General features: G+C 37.0%; 1 protein-coding gene across 1 annotated transcript; it reads right to left on the reverse strand.

Moving 5' to 3' along the window:
• Positions 1-416: 416 nt before the first annotated feature.
• LOC145687974 (uncharacterized) lies at positions 417-26830 on the reverse strand. Its single transcript, XM_081761595.1, has 4 exons — positions 26576-26830; positions 14416-14538; positions 9299-9485; positions 417-4852 (listed from the first exon to the last, which is right to left on the reverse strand). Exons 1-4 carry the CDS (start codon positions 26637-26639, stop codon positions 3295-3297), a joined length of 1932 nt encoding a protein of 643 aa, XP_081617721.1. The 5' UTR covers positions 26640-26830; the 3' UTR covers positions 417-3294.

Below are 26830 nucleotides of genomic sequence, written 5' to 3' on the forward strand. Positions count from 1 at the left end.
GAAAAATAATATATGTTTCAATTTACTATCATAGAATAAATGTGCTTTTTCTTGAGTCCCTTTACTTTTTGACTTCCCCTCGTATGAGCGTATTATTGTATAGATTAGAGATCCAACGTACTTTGTAATCAGTGAATTTTAAATTTTCTTTAATAAACTACTACTAAAAAATTACTAATTATTATTATTTAAATGAAAAATTTCAAGTTCCCTAGGAACTAAGTTAATTTTCCTCCATACAGTGTAATTATCCTTTGAACAGCTCAACTTTTGCGCGTTCGGATATTTTCCTCCCCAGATTAGACCGGAAGCGAGCTGGCAATATATTTACACTAATATTTAAGATTTTCATTTGTATATCTCTAACTTTCTGTGTGGATAGCTATAAAAAAAAAATCATATTTTTCCGACAGAACTATGGTATAACAAAATACAAGTACTTTATTCTCAAGCTTTAAAAATACAGAATGTAACATTTTCTTCACAAATTTTATAAAATGTTTAACGAGACATTGCCCTGCATTCCAAATATTGTATTTTTTTTTCAACAATTACAGTATAATTTTAACAATTTAACTCATGTTTGTAATATCTCCTGTATTTATGTATTTCATTTTCAGGATTTTTAAATTTTACATTATCTTAGGAATGAAATTTACAATTTGGTACAAGTTTAATATTTAAAATATATTAATTAAAAAATCTTTACACAAGTGAAAAATACAGAAGTATGGACCCCTGAGACTCATGAACAATAATAAGTAACCAATACAATACCAATGGCATGTATTGTGCAATGGTGGTTAAAGTACAACTAACATTTTTGTGAATTTAATAAGGTAAGAAACAAATTGTAACAACTTAAAACGCACTGACTCACGTTTTCTCTTTCTACATTAGCTTAGAATACATACGTTGCTCAATTCATCAATACTGGTACATAAAAAAAGGAGTAGTAGTAACTAACAACTTTCTTTCCCGGGGATGTGGGGTGTCTCAACACACAATATCAAACACCTTGCTAGATAATGCTGACTACTATGTTGTTATATTTATATGTAATGCATAACAAAACATAGAAATAGCACCAACCAAAAGTAATTAACTTTTGAATCCGCAAAGGGAATGAACCTCTCGAACAAATGCAACCAAATAAAGACATTTTAAGGGCACGTTCTAAATTTAAACTATTCAAATGTTTGGTTAGAAGTTATAAATTCAGGTGAACTTTAACACACATGCATGCATGCGAAGTACGACAAAATTTTAAGATCAATTTTTCTAGCGATGTTATTCGAGAACTTGATGCAAGTAATTTGTAGTCGACAATGAGTGACACAATGTTCTGATAGAAGATGTGATAACAGTCAAAAGTCGAAAAACGAAAGAACACGCTGTCACAAGTGAACAAATATTCAGAAATTAGAACTAATTTCACACGTTATTCAAGAAACTAAAAATATTACAGTACTTGAAGTAGACCTTTATAAAACTACTGGCTTTAAACATCAGTTGACACTATATGTATGAATCTAATGGGGAAAGTTGGTTGATAACAATACTTAGAAGATAAAGACTAGTAAATACGGAAACGAAATTCTAAAAACTGTTCACGGAAAATTTTTAAATTAAATAATAATAATACACAACGAGAGGAAATACTTGGGGTAAGATCGTACCAAAAAATAATTGGTAACAATAAAAATAGTTATTAGAAAACAAGAGTGTAGTGAGATGGGCATGCTTTCAGGATATGATGGTAATATGTCTTTTGTGAGAAGCATGGAGGAGTATCGGGATGAATTTTAAAGATATGCGGAAAATGTGATAGAATATACTGTTGTGATGGATTTGTGTTCTGAGATGGGCACATGGGAAACTTGAGCGCTGCTTGATGCGCATGGAGAGGGGAGTTAAGTGTTTCTCTGATTCGGTGAATTTAGTTATGAAATTGAAAAATCACAATTATACCAATCATGGAAAGTTGTGCTACTTTCATGATGGGATGTTGGAAGATTTGATATCAAATAGCAAGTTTTAGATCTGGGTTTTTGGTATTTCATTGAAGGCATAGGCTGTTCTCGAGAGCAGTTATTGTAATGAAGATATGGAGGCTAAGTATGGAATAAAGCTAAGACTGATTTTTTATGTAGAAAATGGACTTGTTGGCAGTAAGGTAGCTGTGAGAAGCGAATTTCACAAATTTCTTTACAGAGTAAAGTTTCTCGTATGACTGAATTGTTTACTGAGAAGGTTGAATCGTGTGATCACAAGATCTTCAGATAGCTGTTGAAGGACGATGTGATGGAACGGGAGCCAGTTTTCCGAATGCAGACCATACAGTAAGGAACGTTTTGATGTATACGTCACTCCCGTCAATTTCATTTTATGTTAAGTAATTCGTTTCATATGTACATACATGTTAAACGACTGAATAAAAATACTAAAGATTTTGAGAAAGAGACTTCAAATCTCGAGCTATGATTCAAACAATAACGTTCATTCTTTCTGTCTATCCAGACATAATTCATTTTATGTTAAGTAATTCATTTCATATGCACATACATGTTAAACGACTGATTAAAAATACTAAAGATTTTGAGAGAGAGACTTCAAATCTTGAGTTATGATTCAAACAATAACGTTTATTTTTTCTGTCTATCCAGACATAAAATCTGGATAGAAATGACTAAATGTAGTCTGCAGTTCATTCTTATAAAACTCTTCAAGTACACGTTTGTCAAATACGACTAATATCGAAAAAGAAACAAACAAATAAATAAATAAATAAATAAATACATAACACAGAAATATACATAGTCTGTATCGCTCAAATAGTATACAGGAAACATTTTAACTGGTACTGTAGTTGATTCGTAATCAACTGGCAAATGGAAATACATGTTCTAGAAACATGCTCGAAAACAAACCTGGAGTACCTTTATTTCATTTATGTGTTTTTTAAAATGCTATAGTGATACAACTTATTTCATTACTACAGCCTACATTGACCAGAAATTTTAATGTGAGGATAAATTCATGCAGTTTTGAATTCAACAAATTGCTCAGTTTTATATTTTATACGCGAATAATGCAGGAGAGTTTAAAATAATAACAATATCACGCATTTGTCAAGATTAACCATTAAAAAACTTTCCATTATTCCCAACTCTTTACATATACCCACACACTTTAGACAATACACGAATTTGCAGAATCTATTGAAGGGATTTCTATGAGCTTTGTTCGATCTTCGCTTTCAATAATTCATCTTTTAACATTATAACGGGAAGACTACTTGTGACTACAGCTTAGTTGTTTTAGCTTCTCTAAAGGAGTGGGATCTCCTGGGACTGATTTAGCTTGTTGGTCCTTTTGAAAACCAGCACACGCATCACACACACCATAACCTTTAATACTTTGCAAGTTTGATCCTTTTATCTCTATGATATCGTTTACACTGATCAACTTTTTGTTTTTATACACGAACTCCTCCAATCCCAACATTTTATCATCAAGTTCATTCTTTTTAGGAGTTCCACTACGGCATGGCCCCATCGAAGAACATGTAACATCTTGGTCATAATCATCTATGGGTTGATTTGTTTCTTCACTACGTTCGAAACATTTTCTTCCACAATAAACATTTGGCACTTGGGCCCTAATACAAATTTCACAAATATTGCTCAATTCATACGAGCCACTAGTGTTGTGTTCGAGTACATCTGTGTCACCTTTTTCATCAGATTCCGATTGCTTATCACTCGACGCGCACGATCTATTTTTACACTTAGGAATTTCGCTATCGGTATCACAAGGAAGTTTATCCTCTAATAAATGTTCGCGCTTCCGTTTTTTTGATTTTGTTTTTTCTGTACCGGAACCAATATGTTCAGACTCCGAAACATCACCTAAGTCATCATCAGCGCAAGTGTTTGATTCATCTTCATTGAGACGTGTTTTACTACTTTTCTTTCTTTTCGTTCGCTTCTCGGCATTTCCTAATTCTTCTGAAAAATTCTGTTTTACCGTTTCGCCCACATTTTCTGACAATTCTTTAGTTGTAATAAGCGCACTACTCCGAATCGGATCTTCAGAAACATCACAATGTACACCAACGCTGGTTTCGTTCTCATCCTCAAATTTGGTCTTTCTTCCCTTTCGCTTTAATTTAGTTTCTTGCTTCACGTCCATCAATATCTCTTCTTTATCCTTGTTATATTTGGAGCGCTTAACTCTCACCCGTTGGCAATCAGTACGAGTTTCATGTTCGCTGGGGTTAACTGTCACATCTAGCTTAGATTCAGAACATTCTAAACAATCCTTATTTGTACTAATCTTTTCTCCCGATTCATCTACAGCTGCTTCCGACATACTAACCGTATTTACATTTTCATCCAAGTAAGTTTCTTCTTTCTTCCTGTGCTTTCTATCTCGTTTTTTGGATTTTTTCGATTTACTACTATACTCGTTGTCCATACAAGACGTTTCTTCTATATTATGCACCTTTTTTGTTGAACACGTTACACTAGTCGCTTCACTGTTGACATGTTGATCCTCCAAACTTTGAGCCTCTTCTAGATTATTACACTCATCTCTAAGAGAAAGTTCACTGTTACCTACATCCGAGTGAGAACGCTTTTGCTTCTTCCTTTGTGTACTATTCTTATCTTCACGGTAAGGTTTCTCAATCGGCTGCTTGGCTGTTGAAAGATCATCGCCAAGCATTTCACCACTCCGCTGGCTGTCCTCCTCAGCTTGTTGGATTTCGGTTGGATTGAGGCCCACGAGATAGGCGACATCCTTTATCCTTTGCTGACTTAAGTCTTTCCCACGTATTAGTCTTGAATAGCTATAAAGAAAGAAAACGAGAAAAGAAAGATAAATGTAACATGTATCATATATGCACTCCAATATTTGTAAAATGAAAAGATAAGTGTCCAACTCTGCAGAGAGAGACTGCGCATTATTAATCTACAAGGCCTATTCGTGAAATGAACAAATAAACTAAATGTGAACAGAAGAGTAGATATGAAGCATTCTCTTGAGTGCCATATTGAAGTAGCAATAGTGCTGCCAGGTTGAAAGCTGTTTGTTTATTGAAGGGTATCGTCCCTCTCTAGCACCAACGCTATATGAGATGAAGCCCTAAAGCTTAAGGCACAATCTCAACCACCGTAACGCGTTCAAATTCTTATGTTCTCTCATCGAGAATCGAACCCAGGACCACATGCACCAAGGGCGCACGCGTTAGCCGCTAGATCAGCGGGGAGGGCAAATTGGATGTTGAGAATGTTTTTACACGAAGATAAAGCAAAGGGAGTCGGGCTGCTCTGTTTGTGAGAACTTATGCCCAAGTGACAGGTATATATGTTAGTTATTTATTTTTATTTATTTATTTTTGCATGGGCTTAGTGTTTGTCACATCCACAAATTGCTTCGTGTACTCGTTGCTATATGATTCTGTCGTTTTTGTGTATTTCGTCTTAATTCTTAACCAACAAAAGCCATTTTGTAAAACTAAGTTTTTTTGGGGGGGGGGGGAGGGCATATTTAAAAAATAATAAGTTATTCCTGTAAATGAAATGAAATGCGATAAGTTTTATGTCTCACGGTCATGCCGTGTGGCTAAAGAAACGGTGATGATGAGAAATGAATGAAATGGTGGAATGAAGAATAAGGGAGGAAACGGGAGAACCCCGAGAAAACCCATGTACATGGTGTTTGTCCACCACTCAATGCTCACTTGGATCGAACCAAGGACTCCATGCACCAGAGATGAACGCTCCATCACTAAGCCACCGCGGCCCCCTAAGTTATTCCTGTAAATGTCATTGTAATGAAAATAACTGAGTAATTTACAATTCTACAGAAATTCAATATTCACAGAAAAAATGAAATGGAATCGTTGAGTTTTACGTCCCACGGTTATGCCGGTTAGGCTAAAGGAGAAGGTGATTATGAGAAATGAATGAAATGGTGGAATGAAGAAATTGGGAGGAAACGGGAGAACCCCGAGAAAACCCACAAGAACGGTGTTTGTCCACTACAAAGTCCACACGGCTCGAGCTGGGATCGAACCAGGGACCCCAAGCACCGGAGGTGAACGCTCTACCACTAAGCCACCGCGCCCCCCTAATATTTTCTGCTCAAGTTATTTCTCGATCAAGAGAGAGCAGGCAGAGCCATTTTCAACTCCATGTTTTTCTCTTTCCTTTTCTTACTGCCACAGAATCGAAGTAAATGGCTCTGCCACGGAATCAAAGTATCGAGTAAGCATTTTGAAATTCTGGTTTATCAAAACACGATTTTGGGTTTGTATGTGACATGAAATCAAAGATCAGATACAAAATGCTGACTTTTTTAAAGCACACTAATGCGATAGTCGTTTGGTAGGAGTCTCAGTTTGCAGCGCAGTATCTCTTCTGTGATTCCAGGCCTTGACAGTTCGGCATCATTTTTGTGGAGTTAAAAGTTCCTTGGTAACAACAAATCTATATTAAATACACCATAAACTTAGTTTTACGGAGATGACGAACATAGTTCTCACCAGGAATTTCAGCTTCATAGCAAATTGATACCTTCCAAATTTCTACCAACGTTATCACTCTTCAAATCATTGGACAATAATAGATCCAGGCACCCGTATAGGGGGAACAAGGTGGGCTTCGAACTCTTCTAGCTCTGACTACATCAGTCTATATTAAAAGTGACATTAAATTTCCCCAGTGAAACCAGTTAAAAGGATTTGAAAACAAACTCGAGGGGGTGGAAAAAAAAAAAAAGTAGGAAAAGGAAAGTCGATTAGATTTGAAAATAAGTCTTGCCTTATATAAGGAAAACTAAATCAAGGAGAACGAATATTAAAGTTACAAGGCAAAATTAAAAGAAACTGAGAAAATTTTTCACAGGAAGACAAAAATGTCATCATTAAAACATTTTACTCTTCAAATATACGCGTACATATTACTTCACCTTGAACGAGATGGCAGATGCCTGCATCTCGCGCACGCTGAATAGTAGTTGTTTTAATATAGCAGCTCTCGAGACTTTTAAAACGATGGAGTTGCGAGATGTAATCAGGTTTCTACGTCAACAGGACAGAAGTGCCTGAAATTTATCGTAAACTGTGTGCAACATATTGCTGTGGAAGGTTCAATGCAGGACCCGTTTGTGTTTGATGAAACCTGTTCCAGGGCTGCGAATATCCCATACAGGCAAATACTGAGGCCATGAATTAAGTGACTGAACGGGATCCAACAATCCAAATAGTAGCTGAAGTGGGTATTTCATAAGGCAGTACATACAGCAATCCATAAAGCGCCTACTCCATTGGTTGAATTGCAGTTTAGCGTCCCTTCCAGCAGTGAGGCTATGAGACATGGATCTACAGCTTAACATGGGATCCAAACCCTATTCCCTCGTGGCTATAGAGTTAGCGTACGCGTTTGGCGCAGGAGACCTGGGTTAGATTCTTGATGGATACTCATATGGTCCAGCTGCAAGTTCACGTCTCATATAGGCTCGCTGCTAAAGGGGACGCTAAATCTCGACTCATTCAAACCAATCGAAGCACGTGAGCTTAAATCGGGAATAGAACTTGGGTCTCCTGAGATATGCTCACTGTATATCCACGATAGAATTCCCCTGAAGCTGCATTGAGCATTTGCTTCGATACGAGAGGAATGGAAACGCATTTTTCTACTGCAAAGTTACCAGTGACAATCTTGAGCATTTCATTACACCCAAGAAAGAAAAGGCCATAGTGTGATGTAAAAAACTTACCTCAACCTAGAAATTCAATACAACCTAGTTCACAGAAAACATTTTTCTTCACGTCTTCTGGGACAGCGAGGGTGTGATAATTGCTGTTTGCAGTAAAAGGTCAAACTGTCAATGTTAGTGCATACTGTGGCACATTGGAACATCTACGAGGTGCCTGCGCCTAACACATTCCATAAAGTCTTTGGAACTCATTCTTCATTATAATGCGCATACTCTATGTTGCTACTGCAGAGTTGCTTAAATTAGTTATGGAATTAGAAAATTGTGATATATCCAGCATATAGTCCAGACGTGGTGCTGTCAGATTAGGATTTAGATTTCTGGGCTTTCGGTATCTAAGACCATTTAGCCCTTCACATTTTGAAGGATGACGTCCCTCGGCGAGCACACAATCCGGGGAAAGGGAAGCAAGAAAGGATTGGGGAAAGAAGGAAGCGACCTAGGACCTATAATTGAGATACCACCCCGACATTTGCCTGGTGTGAATGAGGAAAACCCAGAAAAACCTCATTCAGGGTGTCTGGCCTGAAAAAGGTATTTTTACACTTTTTCGACCGAGTCGCCCCCCTCCCCGGGGATCGAACCCGGGACCGCTCGCACCGAAGACGAGACCGTTAGCGACTACGCTACGCGGGGCCATCTGGTGCTGTCAGACTTTTACCTTTCCGGAATATGTAAAGAATGTAATTTTAGGCCAACACTACCACAGTAAGAGTGAGGTCACTATAAAGTTGTGAATCAAAGGTCTACCGACCAGACGAACGAATTCTACCACATGGTTATCGAAAACTTGATGGCACGTTAAGGCAAATAGGTGAAAACGCAGAAAAATGTTTAGGTTTCAAGATATATATTTAAGTTTTTGTGAATATATTTCTGTTTTGCTGTGAAAAACGTATTCAACCACATTTTCATTTCCCTTCCTATGAATAATTTATTTTCTTACGTGGATCATTTGAGCTTATAATCATCCATAATAATACTACTACTAATAACTGTTCTGAAAGAAACATTATAAAATATTTTGGCTAATTCTACTGGTTTTCATCTGTCATATAATAAAGTCTACAGAGCAAGGAGCGTTCATACAAAAGGACTATAATTAAAAAAACATAGTAAACATTTAAGTTCATGAAACACACCTATGAGGTTTAATGCAGCAGAATCTTGTGTCCGACTACTTGACGTCTTTGTTACATCTCAATTTTTCCAATTTGGAGTGGTACTAGACATGCGTACCTGTTTTCAAAGGAAAAACAACAGTGGAATACCTATCATGCAGTCATCTATAAAGTATAGGCTCTCCCTACATTCAAACAACACACCTGAACTCTAGAACGTCAGAAGACCGTACATTCAGTATAATGAAAAAGCACATATCAGCTTTAAGTTACCAGCTATGGCACTTATAATAATCTGAACCTACAATAAATGTTTTTAAAGATGGGGTCGTATTTCAAATGTACAATATCGACAAGACCTTCGAAATGCTGCTTAAATTCAATTTACTTACTGTATCTTTGTCCGAGCTCCCTTTGCTCGCTCCTCTAATGAAGAGAATTTGAGCTTGCTATCCTGTGTGTTTATACTAGGCTCCGTCATCTGTGGATTAACAGACTGGTTCAGTTCCGCCAAAATCTTATTAAAATCATCTATCTGTGGACACACAGTCTCTCGTTTCGCCTCTTTGTACCCCAAACCTGCAAAAATGAAATTGAAAAAGTATCGATTAGCACTGCTTCAAAATTTGTAACGAAATTACCGCATATTTAATTAAGTGGTACTGGTAAAATCTATGTTGCGCAAACATGGTAAATGGGGAAGAGACCAGAATAAAAGCAAGGAGATGAGATTTAAAACATTTTCGGAAATTAAAAAAGAGGTATACTATGCGAATTCAATACTCAAAAACTTGTAGTACATCTATAACTATCGGTTGAAACAGAATCAAAAAACTACCTGTCGCAAACTATTTCCGTTTTGTAACACACAGAGTGAAAAAGTGACCGACTGGTCTGGGACTCAAATCCGGGACCTCCGGCATACCGTGCTGATGTGTTAACTACTATGCCACCCAGTCCTCTTCCCAGAACAATCACTCATTCTCGAGATCGGTGCTCTTATCTCGGACCACGTGGGTTATATTACACAATCTCTGATGTGATTGGACAATCCTATGTCCATATTCCGAGCACCTCGAGAGGGAGTGGCTGTTCTTCTGAGAAGCGGAATTGGTGGCGTAGTGGTTACCGCAATCGGCATAGCATGCCGGAAGTCCTGGGTTCGCATCTCGGTCCAGTCGGTCCCTTTTTCACTCTTTGCGTGTTATAGAATTCGCACTTATAGAGGATGTTGTGTGGTTAAAAAAAAAAAAAAAAAAAAAAAAAAAAAAAAAAAAAAAAAAAAGTTGTTTCCTCCTTTGATTAGTGTCTAGACAAAACTCATTCTTGGAACGCTGAATCTGTATTATTATTATTTTAAAAAACGCTCTTTTATATGCCCTACTGTTTTCTTTTTTTTTTTTGTATGGATATAAGAATTGGAACCGGAAGTACTAGTTACTTCCAACCATTTCCGGTTTTGCTAGTGTGTTACGGGTGATGATGGTATGTTCTCTTAAGACGCTGAATCGATTGCAAGAAAAACGCTTGTCGATGTCTATTAACATTTCTGTTCTATAGCAATGAACGTTGAAACCGGAAATAGCTGATCTCTACTACTTCTGGTTAGAATGGAAGATATTAACTGGAGGAGATGAAACCTGTTCTCGGGATGCTGAATCGATTCCGAACAACTGCTTACTTGATATCATTCATCACTTTTGCTCTATGGGAATCACTTTTGAAACCTGAAATATTAGTAAATTTCAATCTCTTCCGGTTTCGGTAATTGGTAGGTGATGGTATGTTCTCTTAAGATGCTGAATCAATTACAGCAAAAACACCAGTTCAGGCTGTGGACATTTTGCATTTGATTTCGTAGAGAATCTACCACTGTCTTGCACATCCGTGGAATTTGATTTGATTTGACTTTCAATTCATCCCTTCCAGCAGAGGCTATACGAGACGTGAACCTACAACTTAAAGTGGGAGTTGAACCATATTGTCTCCCGCTGGGAATTGAACTCAAGTCTTCCACGCCAAAGGCGCATACGCTAACCGCTTAGCTACGAAGGAGCTCTGCATATCCGTTTAAGATCCTTTTTGAGAAAACGGTTGGATTTTGGTTTTGTATTTATAGTTTAGGAGAACAGAAAGTCACATTATCAACACATAATATGAAGACTCAGTTAAATAAACACAAATAAAGGTATGGACTACTATATTAAACCTTGTCGCTCCAATTTCTTAAACTACAGACGTGGACAAATTATTAGCAATTTTAGAGATTTTCACATGAAAATTGAAGAAAATTAAAATTAAAATAAGAATACCTGTGTAAACATTTTTATATCTGAACAATTTTGTATCCCACTACATTCTACGTACTGTTACAGTATTTCAGTGCTTTGTATGGAAACCCTTGACGTACAGCAAAAGTTCTTTATTTCTGGATCACAGTGCCATACACTTTTCATCACTTCTATCAGCAGGTTTCTTGAAGTTGGGTGCTACTTCGTAACTTTTTTCTTCAGAAAGGGTCCACAGGAACTCTTTGGGGTTCATATCTGGGCTGTTTCCAGGCCCGGAAGGACTCTGAGCCCTTTCTTCTCCAAAGATTTGGAAATATCCTTAGCCCTGTGGCATGACGCACCGCCGTGCATGAAAATCGGGTACCCGGACGGAAACCATTCACGCAACTGTGGCAAAAGATGTTCTGTGATGACTTTTTGTTTTTTTTCTGTGTTCATATTTCCTTCTGCTACATAGAGACGTCCCGTTTCTTTCACACTAATGCAGCTCCATACCGTTCACTCGTGTTTGAAATTTCATACTTTGTCTTTCATACTCTGTCTTAAAGACTTCGCCTTCGGTTCTCATCACATACTGCAAGTTCTCCTCTTCTACAGAAATTATAGTCTCATCACTGAATACCATGTTTCAATGACTTTAAAATTACTGAAGTCCACATGAATCACATCAAAATTCGTTCAGTAATCAACAATACATGCAACCTTTACATTTTCAATCTATCAAATTACACTTAAATGATAAATGATGTATTATTACACTCAAATGACAAATAAAATACCTTTTCCCAATCATCTCCAGTCCAATCCTGGTGATACCTGGCCTACTGATACCGTTTCTTCACCTTCGCCGAAGTCAGTTTTTGTTTCTTTCTGGAACGCCTAGCTTTCAGCCCTCTCTCAAACAATTGGCGACGAACAGTTCTCGATGAAACATGGACACCAGGATTTGCGAGCATTCCCTGTAGTTGTGTAGAAGTTGCTCGGCGATTTTTTCTTGATTCCCTTACCAGTAGTCTGTCAGGGATGATTTTCGGCCGAAACCACCTTTACGTTTTGGTGACAGTGCATTCCCACGGTTTAAGTTTTGTGTAGATCTTGTAACATACGATGCACTGACCCCTAGTTTCTGCTAATCTCCAACTTGGACATGGTTTTCAAGTTCAACAGAGTCCGAATTATCGCTCGTTTCTTTGGCAGCACATCTTTCCTTGTGCCTAATTTTTCCAAAATCACAGTTTACAATAATTCAAAGAATAATCTCCAAGCAAACACACAAAATCACCTTGAACCACTACATGCACACAAGACACTCGTAAATGAACCAGTAACTGCTCCAGCAAATTCTTTTCCTATCAAGAAAGGTTTTAAACTGAATATTATCAGTGATTTTATCTCCGAAGACGAATTTACTTGCCCCTTGTCTTTTCCTCGATTCAAACATTCCTCGCCTGGAAACCACATGCAATCATGTTGCTACAGATTACTGGATTAATCATCACTCGCCTGCCATGATAAAATTCGTAAACAACTTATAAATGTCGCTCAATAATAACACTGTCATGTGGTTTCTCACAAATGACTAGCTCTATTCAACAAAATTTACGAAATACAGTAAATCAACAAATTCGCATGGATTACCAAAAATTGCAAATAATTTGTCCACATCTGTAAATCACCTCATGTTACAGTTATAACTGAAACATTTATTATAGTGAAATATGAACAAAATTATACGGGTTTTCGAGGGAAACTTCAATCAAAGGAAATTCGTCCCTAAAATAAACTATCTCTTGTGGATATCTTCATAAGATATACTTTACACAACATCATACATTATTAACGAAATATTTATTTATGAAATATGAAGAAAATCGTTTGAGTGGATTTTGAAAAATAGTCTGAGAGGAATTCACTCCCAACAGTAAACTACCTCTTGTTCATTGCTCCATGAGGAATGATATATCGTATTTTTGAAGTTATTAACGAAAAATTTATTTACGAAATATGAATGTAATTGACTTACATTTTGAGAAAATCGTCCGAAAAAGACATACTCAAGAGTAAACAGCCCCTTGTGGATTTTTCAGGACAAATGAGAAATGCGACATTATCAGGTTATTAATGAAAATATATTTACGAAGTATGAATAAAATTGAGTTGCTTTCCAGAAAATCACCCTAAAAAACTCACCCCTAATAATAAACTACACCTTGTCAATATAACTCATTTGTCCCGAGAACTGCCCAGGTTCTTGGCTTACCGTTCCGGCGTACTCACGATAATGGTAGTCAGTTTGCTATCTGACTAGCCATACATTCTCACTCTTGGATTCGGAGATAAGTCTAAATGAACCACCACATTCGGTACGGTTGTTTAGTGGTAGAGCGATTACCTCTGGTGCATGGCCCCTGGTTAGATTCCCGGCCAAGTAAGTTTGTGGTGAACATCGCGTCTGTGGGTTTTCTCGCGGTACTCGTTTCCTCCCACTTTCTCATTCCACCAATTCTTCCATCATCATTCACCTGCTTAATCATCGTCTCCCTTAGCCTAAAGGACATAATCGTGGGACGTTAAATTCAATGACTTCATTTCCATTTAGACTACACGAACTGAACAATTCCTGTTGTGCTTAAACAATCCAGTGTCTACATTAATGGACTCTTAAAATGGTTGAATTAGACAAGTATGAGAAATTAAGGAAGCAACCGATTTTTCTTTACACCATATTCTCTACCTATACAAAACAGTCTGGTATTATACATTTCTTTGTTTGCTTCCCACACACTTACCTACCCCTCCCTCTCTCTCTCTCTCCTCTACTGCTACATTACGTACACCCAAATTTATGAAACTTCGAAACGGTCAGTCAGAATGAAGGTCGATTTAACAAGGACTGACCGAACAACATACGGTTTAATTATTTCAAAATACCAAACAAGACAAGTAGTATTTTGGGCAAATTGCTTATCGCTGAGAAAAATAATTTGTGCTTAATTACTGTCATAGGAAATGAAATCAAACTGACTAAACATAAACGATATCTCAAAAGCATAGATTGCTATGTTTCATTGTAATTTAAAGTACTAGGTTGCTTTAAATTTTAAAATAGTCTGACATCGATTTCATCATCCGTTTGATTTGACATGTAAAGAAAAAGAATGGGTTTTGTCTACAGAGGAAGAAAGAAAGTGGTAGAAAATTTAACCAAATAGTTTTACCTTCGTTATCAGTTTTCTGACGCACTCCAAGTGGCTCTATTCTTCCGTCCCTATTGCGACCTAAACCAGTACCTTCTCGCCATCCCATTTTCTCCAGCATCCTCTGACCTAATTTGTTCTTATCTGAAAGTATTAAATATTCATGATTTAAAATATTATTTTTCATTACCTGCAGATTACTATATTTCACTGATAAACATCACTTCCTACTTCCACAGCTTAACTTTATACGTATATACAGGGTATCCGGTGCGGAAAGTCAAAGATTTTGGGAGGTGAAAGGGGAGGTCATTCCAAGCAAAAAATACTTATGTGAACATAGGATTTATTCCTCCTCATTCCGGAGATAGAGGCGGGGGTAATCTTTTTTGCCTCTCGCACTTGCCGATTTTCATTTGAAACATTCTAGAACACCCTGTAGTTGGGGTTATATTACATATTATACCTCGTTTGAAAGCTAATGAAGCAGTTTTGCAGATGGTATACAGATTGTAACAGTACTGCGTACAAGACGGAAGTAACGGAGGAAAAATTTTTACAATTTCCCTACAAAATACCCTTTTTAAAACAATTTTGCACTGTCCTTGAGTGGAAACACTTTCGCTAGAGGAACAGTATCTTATTAAGCGAAAATGATGCTGTATACCAAAGATCTAGGTGAGTTTTTACCTTCATTAGAAGCCGTAAAAAAAAAAAAAAAAAAAAAAAAAAAAAAAATATATATATATATATATATATATATATATATATATATATATATATAAATAAATAAATAAATTTAAAAAAAAATAAAATCCTAACTTCTTACTTTAATAACATAAATTTCCATACATGACAATGGTTACGAATATTAATAAACGAATGTTTTTATGCAAAACTGGAATACAATATTATTCCCTAACATACGAGAGCTCTCTAAAGCCAAAGTGTGTGTGCTTTTGAGAAAACAGTATGTCCGAAACTTTATAGATATTTGAATATTGATAAATCCTTTTATTTGTTCCAGTTCAAACATAAATTTATACTTCAAACCCTCCTTTTAGAACTCATATAAACACACACAAAAAAAGACTAGAGGACGCTGTCCTAACCTAACTCCACATTGTGATTTCAGAGACGGGAAGTAAATTACTTGCGTGAAATTTTGTACAAAATATAGCTTTTCGTTTAACTGTCAATCCTGTTAGCATGAATTTACAAATGAACTGTCAACTTTCAAAACGAATGTACACAAGTATTTTCCTTCTCCCATAATCGAGTTTTTTTTTTTTTTTAATTGCATCACTGAACTGAACGAGAATATTAAGTGTAAGAAGTGAGACAAGAAACTAGTTCCTCTACACAATTCTAAGGCTGGTAGAATTCTTCACGCTTTCTTACTGCACTGTCGTTACGATTTTTGCCGTTACACATGCATTTAATGTTTCAGAAAACTCTCCAAAGTTGCGACACTTTTATTTATTGGTAAGATTTAAGTTTGTAAAAGGATCAACAATTATAGTGTTTATTCTCAGAGGACTGCACTCGTATTGAAACAATTATCCTAAGTTTTAGATAGAATGGACCTTCTATATAACTTATTCCAGTAAAATTAAAAATTAGTGAGAAATTTGATGTAGTAACTGGAAACAATTAACGCAAGTAGAATTTAGGAAAACTACCACAAATACTTAGGGAAAATCTAAAATGTAGGTACAAATCATCTATGTACACTTTCTTTCCAACACAAAACACAAGTTACTATTTCTACATAAAGACCAGGGAAGCTACCTGAAACATAGATCGTACGCCTCTTACTTTCACTTTGAAATTAGTCTCTCGTTACTTGGCATTTTCCAGTTACATGAAAGCCACGAGAAAAGAAGCTTTTGGATTAGCTGTTTTACTTGGCTTCCTTGTAAAATAAATAACCCAGTTAAGTCTGTTTTAACCTACATTTGATATATACATATAGGATGATTAAACTTCCGCTATGACAAAGATATCCGCCCAAAATAAGTCTTATAGTTCATGATTAATATGTTATGACAAACTATAGATCCCACTAAACATCTTTAAATTCTTCAATGCACAAAATCCATTCCAGATTTAATTCTGTATAAAGTATTATGTGTTTGAAGGTTTCGGATGTAGAATGAGCAGATCTTTGGCTGCCAGTTGTTTATAGTACCATAGATTTTTAAAATTTACAGAAGAAATATGTAATGGTATTTCAAAACATAAGTAATCAAAATATCGGTGCAGATTAAATATAGTTTGTCAAATTAAGAAAAGCATTTTTCTTTGACCTTTCTTGCTTTAAATAATTCTCTAAGGCGTTATGGATTGTTATTACCTTGGCACATGTCCTAATAATCGCATACAGACTGATAAAATGTGTGCAAACTGACGTGCACTGGAAATGACTACGTGATATTCCAGAACCTGCTATTGTATTTTATGCAATTATATCTTCACAAGATTCACACCATCTTAGAAGTTGTTTTTTTAGGATAGAGTTGCACTCATTGGTGCTGATTCACTTTACGAAGACTACTTCTTCCCGGTATAAGTACGCGTTCAGACATAAAAACGATTTCCGGAAAAAACACAAACCAACTTGTACTAGGTGGCCGCTAAAAGTGAGAATGCTATCTAATCGAATCAGAGCAGGAGCGCAGCAGGAGAATGAGTCCGCTGCGAGCAGACGCATCCGCGACAGAGTGCATCTGTACGGAAGGTACTGAAAATAAAAAGTATGTTACATATCATTGATATCTACTCATTCATTTTAATCTTAGTATAGTCTAGGGTTGGCAAAAACCATGGCTTTTATTGAAGAAACAAGTTTTTTTTTTTGGGGGGGGGGTTAAACCTATTTTTTTTGGTTTAAACCAAGTTTTTTTGGTTTAAATAATTTGCTCTATGTATTATATATGGACAGAAATAACCTCCTCGGTCCCAGCAATTTTTTTGGGTAGACATGTTATGTTCTAATATTATAGTTACCTTCGGTTGTATACCCTGTTAGCCAATTTCCAGTTATTCTTTCTTAAATCTTTGTCATTTGTCCGCTGAGTGCATGTCGCCTATAGGCAACATGGGGACTCAGTGTATACATCATGTATAATTCACATGTCGCCTATTGGCGACATGGTGTCCGAGGAGGATAAGTTTGCTTCGCCATGCTATTATTATTTCAACGTCAGAGTTATGCTGGAAGGGGTCTTACAAGCTTAAGGCGGAATCCAAACAGCTTCCCGGCTTACATCCGAGAGAAATTGTCCTCCATTTGGACTCGAAACCGGAACTAATTGGCCACAAATGCAATGAGTCTACCGACTCACTCATGAAGGACTCCTCAAAAAAATAAGTTGTATTGATCTTTACATGCTTGTTAATATAATTGTAGGAGCAATTTCAGGACAAAAAGATAAATAGTTGCACAAGTGAAACCATTATACAGAATTACATATAAATCGGGAAACTCCCGCGTTAGCCATTGGGAAAATCCTGTTATTACCATACATGCAAAGCTAATCCCGTTGTTGTTTTGCATGTAAAATCTAAGGTCAACGTATCATAATCAGTACGCTAAAACTGGGTATTAAATTTTAAATTTAGTATGTAGATATCATTCAATAAAATTAAAACGAAGTCCAATCTAAGCTAATGTTGGAAGCTACGTAGGCAGTCGATAAATTTTGTCAATGTCTATCACTACATTTAGGCAACCTTTGCTTCTTTATAAAGCAACAAGCATTCAGGCAAGCAAAACCATACAATTTGGGTTCGTTTCGTGTGTTTAGGCTTAACATCTTTATGTAATACCGAGGTTATAAGGAAGACTTTCGCTTTAAAGTGACATCCAAACCGCTACTTGGTTTACACATGACAGAAGGGTTATGGTTCGACCGAGAATTGAACATGGGACACCTTGATTAAAAGGTGAAAACGAGATAAAACTAAGACAGATGGTTTGATATGTCGAAACCTCACCATAAAGTTCACATGATTTGAAGCATTTTTCGTTTTTTTTTCTTTTTGGTTTAAACCAGGTGGTATTTTTTTTTTGAAGAAAAAAAAAAAGAAAAGATGGTTTAAACCAGCCAACCCTGATATAGTCCTTGTAATGATTTCACACTTTTAACATTACACTTGTAAGCATGAAATACTGGTTTCATACGTTGGGAAAAAGACATTTATTCCGAAGTTGGTCATCTACCTGGTTTCCGACAAAAGAGGCGCAATAACAGCTACGAAAATTTAGGAATATCAACTTTTAGGACCGCTTTAGAAAGGTATAAAAGAGTAAGGCAGGGTAAGAGATAAGTAGAAATAAGTAACATAACTTCCGCTCTTCTTACATATTATCAAGAACACAAACGAAAAAATTATCCATTTCTTCCCGGTAAATTTTCAAAGTTTTGCTAGAAATGGACCTTAACCCGTGAAAAATACCGTCATCTATGAAAATTAATATCCTACCAATCCTCTTTCATACGCACTTACTCATTTTAACTGTACAATTCCCATTACTATGCCAGACTATTTTTAATCAGTATCAAAATATGTTGGGATCTTATCTCTGGCATGTCTAATAACGTAGATATAGATCAACCAATGTATACTGTTGTATAACGAAGCCATTACAAAGTGAAATCAAAGCAATGTGCTAACTCACCATTTGCAACGAACACTTTTTTTTTTTTCCAAGTTCTTAAACACTGAGGAGAGAGTAGTGAATATAAAATTACAAGGTAGGGGTTAAGTGCCGTATTGGCGGATCAATTTTAGGAAATTTACCAGGTCAATTGAAGAATTTATTTAAGTTTGTGAGGATGAATGAGTGAAAGTGAGGTAAAGGAAATAGTAAAAGTGAAGAAAGTTGTTTTCTTTTTTTATGTTCTAAGCGGCACTGTACGTGGAGGCGGAAGGACTATTTCGCCGAGAGGTACATTCCTTATGATATAGTAACTCGAAAGGCAGTGTGGAAATGGTTGCTCTATGTCAAGGCTGTGACATATTATGTCTTATTTATGTGGAAGTGTATAAGAATAACGAACGGCAATTATTGAAATTTTGTGAAAGACACGGTATGCTGAACAGGCGAACCATGCATGGTAAATGTGGAAATCAGTTGAAAATACAAAAAAAAGAAAGGAACACATTATTTTAAGTGTGGTAAAAGGGCACGTGGGATTCAGTGTAAGTGGCAGAAAGCTGCAACGAAAGGCACGTTTTTTGAAGGAGGTAGGTAGCCTCTGGAAAAAGTGTTACTGTTTATGGTGTATTGGTGTTCGTGGGTTCCTGTCACCACGGCATGGCGCGTCCTCAGGTTGCGGATCGAGGAGAAGGCCTCTAGATATAGAGGTTAGCTGCGAATATACTGAATAAGCAGTCGCGGACAGCCAACTAGGAGTGGTCCTCCAGCTTGGGGGTTTGGGTAAGGCTAACACCCTCATCCTGTAAAAAAAGGTACTTGTTCAGAAACATTCACAAAAGCCTCGGACAAGGACTGATAACTTGGCACGACCTCGGCAAAAGAAAATGGACATGAGATTTGGAACATGGAATATTAGAAGTCTTTATAGGGCAGGCGCGTTAAAATCTGTTACGAGTGAGTTAGAGAAATACAGGATGGACCTAGTAGGAGTTCAGGAAGTTAGGTGGGAAGGAAATGGATCTGAGAATTCCGGAAATATTACGTTCTTTTACGGGGAAGGAAATAAAAATCACCAGTTAGGAACAGGGTTTTTCGTTCACAAACGAATATTACCAGCAATTAAACGGGTTGAATTTGTTACTGACAGACTTTCTTTTATTACTCTCAAGGGACGGTGGTGTGATATTATTGTTTTAAATGTACATGCTCCAACTGAAGATAAGGGTGACGATATAAAGGATAGTTTTTACGAAGAAGTGGAACGGATATTTGATCAACTCCCGCGATACCATATGAAGATTCTATTAGGGGATTTCAATGCGAAGGTAGGACGAGAGGATATTTTCAAACCGATTATAGGGAACGAAAGTTTGCATAAGGAAAGTAATGACAACGGTGTTAGACTCGTGAACTTTGCAACATCCAAAAACCTAATCGTGAAGAGTACAAAGTTCCCACATCGCGACGTTCATAAATACACTTGGACATCACCAGACGGAAAAACGCATAATCAAATTGATCACGTTTTAGTAGATAGAAGAAGACAATCTAGCATAATTGACGTCCGGTCGTTTAGAGGGGCTGATTGTGACACTGATCACTACCTGGTAGTAGCGATAATACGGGAGAGATTATCGTTCAATAAAGATAATATTCAATGTCCGAAAACGGAGAGATTTAATTTAAAGAAATTAGAAGAGAGCCATGTAAGAAAGGAATACCAGATTGAAGTTTCGAATAGATTCTCGGTTTTAGAAGACTCGGAATGCACTAGTGTTGAGGATACTTGGATTGAAATTAGAGATAGCATTAAAAGTTCAGCAATAGAAAAATTGGGACACGCGGAAATACGTAGGAACAAACCATGGTTCGACCAAGAATGCATTAAACTAGCAGAGAAGAGAAAACAGGCAAAATTACGGTGGCTACAAAATCCGAATGAAATAACTACACAAAATTTCGCAGATATCAGGCGGGAAACTTCCAAAACTTTTAGAACAAAGAAACGCGATTTTTTGAAAGCTAAAATTAAGGAACTTGAAGATAATAGTAAAAATAAAAATATTCGGGACATGTATAAGGGGATAGGCGAATTTAAGAAAGGATATCAACCTCGTGCTTATATATTAAAGAAAACTGACGGAACAGTTCTCACTGATACGGATAGCCTCTTAAATAGATGGAAAGATTTCTTTGACGATTTGCTGAACACGCAGCCAAAAACTAATGCGCGTGGAGAAAAGGAGATACACACCGCAGAACCGTATATTCCAGAACCCAATCGAATAGAAGTAGAAGCCGCTATAAAGAAATTAAAGAAACACAAATCTCCGGGTGTGGATGAAATTCCGGCTGAGTTAATTTTAGCTGGAGGCGATAAATTGTGGAACAAGATACACAAACTCATTCTCCTTATCTGGAACAAGGAAGAATTGCCACAAGAGTGGAAAGTATCAATCATTGTTCCAATTCACAAGAAAGGCGACAAAACTGACTGTAATAATTATCGAGGCATTTCTCTTCTGTCAACATCCTATAAAATCCTTTCAAATATTCTATTAGCAAGACTGACTCCATACGCAGATGAAATTATTGGAGATTATCAGTGCGGATTTAGACGAAATCGATCAACTATCGACCAAATATTTACCATTCGACAAATACTCGAAAAAAAGTGGGAATACAATATCCCGGTACATCAACTATTTATTGATTTTAGAAAGGCTTACGACTCGGTTAGGAGAGAAACATTGTACTACGTTCTTACAGAACTTGGAATACCGAGAAAGCTAATTGGATTAATTAAGATATGCTTAAGTGAATCCCAAAGTAAAGTCCGGGTAGGAAAATTTTTGTCCACGAGCTTCCAAGTCCAAAATGGCCTGAAACAAGGAGATGCATTGTCGCCATTATTATTTAACTTTATGCTGGAATACGCTATAAGGAAAATCAAAGATAGCAACCAGGGCCTAGAGTTGAACGGTATTCACCAGGTGATGGCATATGCTGATGATGTAAATTTAATAGGGGATGATAGGAGAACAGTAGAAATAAATGCAGAGATCTTATTAAACGCTTGCAGGGACATGGGTTTAGAAGTAAATGCAGAAAAAACTAAATACATGGAAGTGCGTCGGGACCGTAATATGGCAAATTGAGGGGGCGTTAAAATATTAAATAATACTTTTGATAAAGTGGATACTTTCAAATATTTAGGATCAATATTAACAGATGAAAATCATATTCACGAAGAAATTAAATGTCGACTAAAAGCAGGGAATTCGTGTTACTATTCGGTTCAAAATCTCTTGTCGTCGCGAATTCTGTCGAAAAATTTGAAGCTTAAAATATATAAAACGATAATCATGCCTGTTGTTCTGTATGGTTGCGAAACATGGTCACTTACTCAGAGGAAAGAACATAGACTGAAAGTATTTGAGAACAGGATCCTGAGAAGAATATTCGGACCCAAGAGGAACGAGAATGGGGAATGGCGGAAGCTTCATAACGAGGAACTACATAGTTTATACGGTTTACCCAACATTGTTAGGGTCGTCAAGTCTAGGAGGCTTAGGTGGGCAGGTCATGTAGCTAGAATGGAAGAAAGTAGAAATGCTTTCAAAGCCTTGACTGGAAGACCCATAGGAAAACGACCATTAGGAAGACCTAGGCGCAGATGGGAGGATAATATTAAGATGGATCTCGCAGAGATAGGAATACAAAGTAGAAACTGGATGCAATTAGCTAAGGATAGAAGTCAGTGGAGAGCTTTTGTGAACGCGGCACTGAACCTGCGGGTTCCATAGGCCATAGAGTTAGTTAGTTAGGTGTATTGGTGTTTATTGAAGCGGGATAGGCAGAAGTTTATCGCACATGAACTGAAGTGTAATCCACACAGTGTAGTGGACTGGAGCAGCTTCTGCAGGGAAGTTTGTCTGGAGTTGGCATTTCGGAATAGCATAAAAGTTGGCGGGCCAGGTGAAGTAGTAGAGATTGACCAGAGCAAGATAGGAAGAAGAAAGTACAATAGAGGAAGGCGTGTGGAAGATCAGTGGATATTTGGAGGTGTTGAACGAGGCAGGAACAAGAATTTTTTTTTGTAGTAACTGTACCGAAACGACAAGCAAACGTTACTTCAGATAATAAAGGGCCATATAATGCCCGGAACAACAGTAGTGTCAGATTTTTTCAAATCGTATGACTGTTTGAATGACGAAGGCTTTAAACACGTGCGTGTGAACCACATCATTGAATTTGTTTGCACAGAAGTTAGTGGTGAAGTGTACAGAAAGATCCAGGAAGTTTTACGTGGAGAACAGTTGTATGTCCACACATAGGGAGTGGAAAGCCGGTGGCGACATATCAAGGATAGTATTCCGTCGTTGGGAAGGAAGGAAGAGCATTTTGAGGGCTATTTAGCTGAGTACTTATTTAAGGAAAGGAAACTCTTGTATACGATCTTCTTCTGGAAATTGGAAAAAGTTTACAAGCCACAGTTTTGAAGGTAAAAGACTTTTAACTGAACGGGTTGACAAGTGATGCATTTCAAGTATGAAACCATGACAGGTGCTACTGAAATTTTTATGATCGCCAAAACCCACATGTTGTCACTACCCTCGCTTACACGTATACCCACCGTCGCTCACGCGCCTGCTCCCTTCGAACGCAGTCCCTTGCTCCGCTCGGACCCACTGGTGCCCTCCTGCTCTGACACTGTTAGATAGCATTCATGCTTTTAGTGGTCACCTAGCACAGGTTGGTTTGTGTTTTGCAAGTGGTTTCTTATGCCTCTAACGTAAAGTAACGTCATTTAATGTAATCTAACAAAATATAACCGAATGCAGAACATTTTTGTGCTTTCTTTTTTAGTTTTCAAATTGGTCCGGCGATACGGCACAAAAGCCCAAGGTAGTATTTTGTCATATGCGCCCTTAATCGTAAAATTTACAGAAGAAATATGTAATCTTTTATGGCTATCTTCATTAACGCGTATACCCATCGTCGCTACCACGCTTGCTCCTTACTGACTCACGACTGCCTACAGCTTCACCCTGCCTTACGTGGGTTATTATCTCTCTCTCTCTACATACATACATAGCTTTATATATATTCCTTGACTTAGTTGCCACCTTGCACAATCTGGTTAATTTTTTCGAATTGTCGTATTTATGCCATATTGAAGAAACGCTGTATTTATACTAATAATGGTTACGCCCTCCTCAAGTGGACATGCACTTAGGGATGCAACTCGCCCTATACGATACAAACTTTAATGATACTGTGAGTAGATTTCCTAAAGAACGATAAAGATATATGTCGTTCAACGGTGCTCATGTTGTGGTTTCCAAGGATGGGGGGGGGGGGGGAAGCTATTCTAAAATTTCTACCGGGTTTTCGATCTTCCAAAGCACAATTTCCTCTAAAGGGGTGGGGCCAGCGCCCTACCTTGCCTCTTCTGATGGGCGCCCATGATGTCGTTCTTTATGTATGGATAAATAAATAGTATTCGCACGTATGTGTGAACTTCACAATGCCCAGAGCAGTTGGTGTCCTTAGGCGGGCACGAGAAATTACACACTCAAAATGAAAAGTAGTAATTCTATACTGGTAAGTTAACTCCACTCTTCACTTGGGGAAGGTTCTAGAACATAGGTCTCCCTTTGTAGAACTAATGAAATCTTGCTTTTACGTATCTTGTTTTGGTCTCTTTTCGTTCCTTATTGTTTTCTGAGTTTTTTTCTTGCAATTGGGAGCCGCAGTGGTTCAGTGGTAGAGCGTTCACCTCTAGTGCATGGGGTCCCGGACACAAACCCTGCTCTTTCCAAGTTAACTTTGTGGTGGACAAACACTCAGTGCGTGGGTTTTCACGTGTTTCTTCCTTTTGCTCCTACTTTCTTTATTCTACCATTTCGTCCATTTGTCATCACCGTCTCCTTTAGCCTAGCCGGCATGAACATGGGACGTAAAACTCAAAGCTTTCATTTTTTTCTTCCAGTTTTTGGACTTTTTTATCGTTGAAATATATTATTACAGAAACTAAGAACATTGAACTTAATCTTTGAACAGTCCATTACCATGTTTGTTTACTTAAGCATACTAGTTATGTGTAGTCTATTGTTTTATACATAAAGTATCGGTAATAATAATGTTTTAATTAATTATAAGTTTAGAAAAATAAAGCTTTCTTTTGTTTCTTTGATTTTATGAGCACATTTTTTTTAGCTCACTTTTTATTTTGGAAATTCCAATCAGTTTCGTGTTCGTAGTCGATGTTGAATTATTCATTGGCGGTAGACGTGGTATGTGATTGTGTTGTGTGAATCTGTCGAAGTTTTTATATGTAGCAATATTGCTTTACAGCTCGTGTGTGTTTGGTTTTATGGGTTAACAAAATCTATTTTGTGACATACAGTGTGATGTTCTTTGAAAATCATTTGTTCGCAATGGGTATATTGTTCTGCATTGTCTGGTATTATTGATGTTCGTAGTTACTTTTGTTTTTTCAGGTTAAGTTGGGTGAATTACGATAAAATTATTCGAAAATATGGTAATAGTATACATGAGAACCCCCTGTCTTCCGTGCTGAGGATACTTCATATTATATATTTATACGTTACCAAATTAAATCACTGCGCTGTCTTCATTACATGTGCTTAACATTCTATTTTTACTTTCTAGAATAAATTTTGTTGATTTCGATTCGAAAAATGTTAAATATTTTAAAATTTATATCGTGATGCAGACCAAAATCCTTGTTGCATATAATGTAATGCGCTATAGCATATAAAGTACAAGGGCAAATAGATACGTTCTTTTTTATTTTCGTCTAAGTGGATAAGTAAATGAAAGTGGGTTTGTTACCCCCTTTCTAAGTTCGTAGATACTCAATGAATAATCCCTAAAAGTATGAGCGTCCAGCTACTTCTGGAGCTCAGACGGTCTTACGTATACTATATCCGATTATTAATTAACCAAAATTCCACGTGCATTAAAATATTTCTTCGGTTATAGTTAAGGAGCCGTACTTCCCATTTAGGGAAGGACGAGAAACGTCATACTTTCAGGAATTATTCAATGACTATCTAGGATGTTAAAAAGTAGGTAATAGACAGAGTTCTTGCCCTTGTACTTAGGGTGTTTAGGTAGTGCAACAGTAAGATGTATCCTCGTGCACGGGAGATGAGAAGTAGCTGTTCTTAACTATTACCATTTCTTCTAGTAGCATATATTGTAAAGTATGTTTGGGGTATGTGGGGGTGGTAACTCCCCCTGTTATTTTATAATGCAGATTATTGGAAGAAATTATTTTATTCAAGTCGTACTTTGGTTAGTTAATATTTAGAAATCACCTAACCTTTATCGTAATTCACCTAACATGGCCCCTAGAGAGGGACCTGTGTTCTAGAATCTTGCCCTTTACCTGTACCCAAATAATTTTGATCTCAATTTCTGAACACAGTAATTATTAATTAGGCATTTACGTTCATAAAGAGAAAGCTTATTCAACATCAATACCTGAAGACCACAGTTTTCCACGTGGGTTCGAGATGATCTGTTTCTCTTTCCTTTGCGACAACATTTTACACTCCTCACAATGATGTCAACTAACTCAAGAACTTTTGGTTAATCCCTCTCATACATGCACATACGTATAATTAAAATTTGTTTTTTCAAATTGTGGTTTAATGCATTATAAACGGATATTTGAACCAACACACCCACCCACACTTATACCATCCACCCATGCATTTTTCTTCTTCTTCTTCTCCG

The sequence above is a fragment of the Thermobia domestica genome, chromosome 6 (assembly GCF_964235325.1).
Source record: "Thermobia domestica chromosome 6, izTheDome1.hap1.1, whole genome shotgun sequence".
Classification (NCBI taxonomy): Eukaryota; Metazoa; Arthropoda; class Insecta; order Zygentoma; family Lepismatidae; genus Thermobia; species Thermobia domestica.